Source organism: Dreissena polymorpha, chromosome 13 (assembly GCF_020536995.1).
Source record: "Dreissena polymorpha isolate Duluth1 chromosome 13, UMN_Dpol_1.0, whole genome shotgun sequence".
NCBI classification, from domain to species: Eukaryota; Metazoa; Mollusca; class Bivalvia; order Myida; family Dreissenidae; genus Dreissena; species Dreissena polymorpha.
Window position 1 is genome coordinate 24,545,434 of NC_068367.1, and position 3,952 is coordinate 24,549,385.

Below are 3,952 nucleotides of genomic sequence, written 5' to 3' on the forward strand. Positions count from 1 at the left end.
ACTGCTGACAATAATCTCACTGCTGACAAGAGCCCCACTGATAACAAGAGCCTCATATATGACAATGACCTCACTATTGACAAGAGCCTCACTTATAAGGATCTCACTGATGACAAAGGCCTCCGTCAAGACCCTCACTGATGACAAGAATCTCATTTTTTCCTGATGGCAAAAGCCTCATCGATGATAATAGTCTCACTTGTGACTATGGCCTCGCTGATGACAAAAACTACCTCACTAATGAAACGATTTTGTCGCTGATTAAAACCGCTTGGATGACGAAGATAAAAACTCGTCACGTGATTGAAAACTAAATTTTCAAAGTGTGTCAGTATAAGTTATAAATTTGAGGCTCTGAAGGAAATTAATAATGTTGTCAATCATTTCTATATTTCGTATCCATAATATTCTATACTAATAAATAATTGTAATATTGTTTTCAAGAATATAAAGACAAACCCGTAAGATATATGTAACAGCCGTTTTAATTATCACTCACTCTGGTAATACATTTATCAACCTTTATAACATAAAATTTAAACGTAAAGTTTCATTAAACAACTAAAAAATAAATGAGTTTTCAATCTCCATATATTGTTAGAATTTAAATGAAAATTGTAAAATGTTCAACAGAAATGTAAAAGTATCATAATAAAACTATATGCGAATGGTTAAAAATGTTCAGCACAAAGGCTGAGCCGCTGAAGATATTAGTTCACACTTTCACATTCAATTAAACATCCATTCCTCAGGTACGGATTTTGAAAAATGTTTAAGCAAAAGCAAACATCGTGAGAGGAATTTTATATAGACTTTCAAAATCAACAAAAATGGTGTATTTCTTTCAGTCAAATGTGGTATCATGTATTACTAAACTTTCATATGGCAGACCAGGCACATGGAAGTCGTACAAAGCCCCAAAAGTATGTTTATTATAATGTTTTCATTGATTAAAAATGTCATGGTATAATAAGCATGCATATACACATATATATATGGAAACCGGTGTCCAATCTGTTTCAATGTTCCTGTTCTATTTTGTCAGAGTAAGGGACGTATGCGGCATCATTGACTAAGTTGATGTAGGTGTCGTCAGGAAGCAACCGTAGCGAGCCTGCGCCACTCTCTGAATCTGTGTCCTGTGATTGGACCACTTCCTCAACGTAATCAATGACTTGAATGTTTTCAGGGACTTCACCAAAGAGGTGAACATAGTTGCTGATGGCACTACAGCACTTGCAGAACCCACACGGCATGGTTTCCTGGCCCGTTGCTGCCATTGATGGCTTCTGTTGTTGTGCATTCACAGTATGCACAAAACCGCCTTTCATTGTATTGTCGTACATCCACCAGTATTCTTTGTTTTTGCTGTCGGGATTGGCACTGTATGCTGCATTAATTTTCTGCTCCTCCGATTTTCTTTTCTGGACAATGTACTGATTGTACTCTTCTAACGTAAACTCGTTCTGAGCATATGCGGTCATCACAGCCCGTGCATCCCTGGCACAATTGGCGTTCTGGTTTAGGTTAACGTTGGGAATGGACGTGAAATGCTTCACGGGCGTGGAGTCCTCTATAATAACGGCATGTGGAGTCTTAACAACGTAGGAACTACCAATACTAAGACTAGAATTTAGTGGAGTGTCACCTCCGCCGCCAATATCCGGTGTTCGAGACATTGGAGTATCACTCCCTTCCGCGCTGAGACGCTGCGGCTGCCGTCGACGACGCGCCGAGTAACGTCGCTTCCCTTCAGTGGGTATAACTTGTCCCGGTCCGAAACGATTGCATTCGTCCGCGGAACCGGTCAAGACTGGATGTAAATATGCCTTTCGACGAGTTTTGATCTGCTGCACCAAGTCCCGTCTGTTCATGACGAAGAAAGGATGCGACCACTCCAGTGATCCCTCCTTGTTCACATCTCTGTCAAACCCGTATTCCCGGAACAGCCTCTTGAAGTTCAGCATTGTTGGTATCTGCAGGAAGCCAGGGTAACTGCAAATAAACATATGGAATACCACTAATCATGTACTGCAAATGATGAAAGCAGTTATGGCTCTTCTTACACATACATCTCTGGGGCGGTTTTTGCTTCTTCGCTGTTTCTTAATGATGTTTGAGCATTAATTATTGACTCAACGTCAACGACGTCGAGGCATGCCACTGTTTTTATGTTTGTACCACTGCTGCTGTGGTATATACAATAAACTTAACCAGTAAGCAAATAAATCAGACGTCATCGCGAAATATTTAAGAAATTTGTCACAACAGCGCTGGATTCTTTGATTTGATTGTTTTTTTTAGTGTTTATTATTCATGTCTCCAAACAATACTTGCACTTACATAGCAGACCGATGTTTTTTAGTGTTTATTATTCATGTCTCCAAACAATACTTGCACTTATATAGCAGACCGATGGCAGAAAATTCCACTCTTTCGGAACAGGAAGATTTCATTTATAACATTCTTAATTTTATATAAAAAACATTGATGAGAAAAAAAGAAAATATTTAACAGTTTTACTTCTTGTTTATTGAATAACAAACAAAATATACTACTCAAAATTTGCTAAGGATCACTTTTTATTTTCACATTATCTTCAATTTAATTTAATTTAATTTAAATTGTTATTTTGCAGGTTGTGATATTAGAATGAGTTTTGATTTTATTTTTATGTATTGATTTATCATTGATGCGTGACGCTGGCTGAATCTAGCTAGGGGTGAACTTCAAATTACACATACTACAAAAAGTGATCCTTAGCAAATTTGGAGTAGTATAAAAAACTCTTATTATTAACACATTAAATACACATTTCAAAGAAACTATTTAGCCTGATTAGGACGAGTGAAAAAATCACCGGAGCATTTGCTGTACAAAGCTTTAAAATATCATTATGATTTCGTGCTAAGAACTATTTATTTGAAATAAAATGATGATAGCATACTGGAACCGTACATGCTTATGGTAGTATTTCAATGTTATTAACGACAATAAAATCCTTATTTCATTATGTTTTTTCAAACAAGAAAGAAACGGAGTCTGGTAAGTATGATGTTCAAACATCGTTTGCACATAAATGCATTTCAGCTAATAGATTAATTGTTTACGGTTTACTAAAATGTTTTGATGGCATTGCACCGTATTCAGCGACCTCTTAACCTTAACATTAATTTATCATAAAAAACGTGTCGGTATTTCTAAGGAAGAGCTCACGCAGTCACGGTGGAAGTTTGTGCTAAATGTTGACGTTACTTACCATGTCATGACGCTGTTTTCGAATGTTGTTTCATCTCGAACCGACACTGAGCCGTTTCTGTTCCAGTGAACAAGATAACCGTCGTTACACACATCATATAATTTCTCTGGGAACTGGCACTTAAAATCTAAAATTAAGCGGTATCTTCTTTTTGGTTCTCCAAACGAATCCATGTTGACACAAGCAAAGTGAAAGTACACGTCATAGCAAAGTTATGACGTTGGAGACGATCACGTGGTTTTGTTAAATTACAGTTTCCCGCCCTATTTTGAGTAAAATATGTTTCCTTTGAGGAGGGATATAAATTATTAGAAAAACACAAACCAATCGCTTGTAAATCGAAGAGTGAAAATAGTTTTGAATACATTTTAACATGGTTTGCCTTTTTTGACCTAGCGCAATTGATACTATCAAATTGTAATACGCACATGTTTTACATTCATTTTTTTGCTTTCCAAAATGATTTGGGTTTTTTCAATGAGCGGGAACAAAAACTGTCACGACCACGGCTATTTTGCGGACATATTTTCTCCGTTTTAGCAGAACACATGTTACAATGCCTTGGTGCACCGTACGCAGTGCGAATTCTACTTTTCATTGATGTATTGCTCATATTTTTAGGTATAATACTTTTTGAGAACATTCAAAGACAAATATCGAAGTCGACGATGCATACGACCACACATTTTGTTT

General features: G+C 36.8%; 1 protein-coding gene across 1 annotated transcript; it reads right to left on the bottom strand.

The window, feature by feature from the left end:
- Positions 1–467: 467 nt before the first annotated feature.
- Positions 468–3,480, bottom strand: LOC127856370 (uncharacterized). Its single transcript, XM_052392516.1, has 2 exons — positions 3,260–3,480; positions 468–1,995 (listed from the first exon to the last, which is right to left on the bottom strand). Exons 1-2 carry the CDS (start codon positions 3,430–3,432, stop codon positions 1,020–1,022), a joined length of 1,149 nt encoding a protein of 382 aa, XP_052248476.1. The 5' UTR covers positions 3,433–3,480; the 3' UTR covers positions 468–1,019.
- Positions 3,481–3,952: the final 472 nt, after the last annotated feature.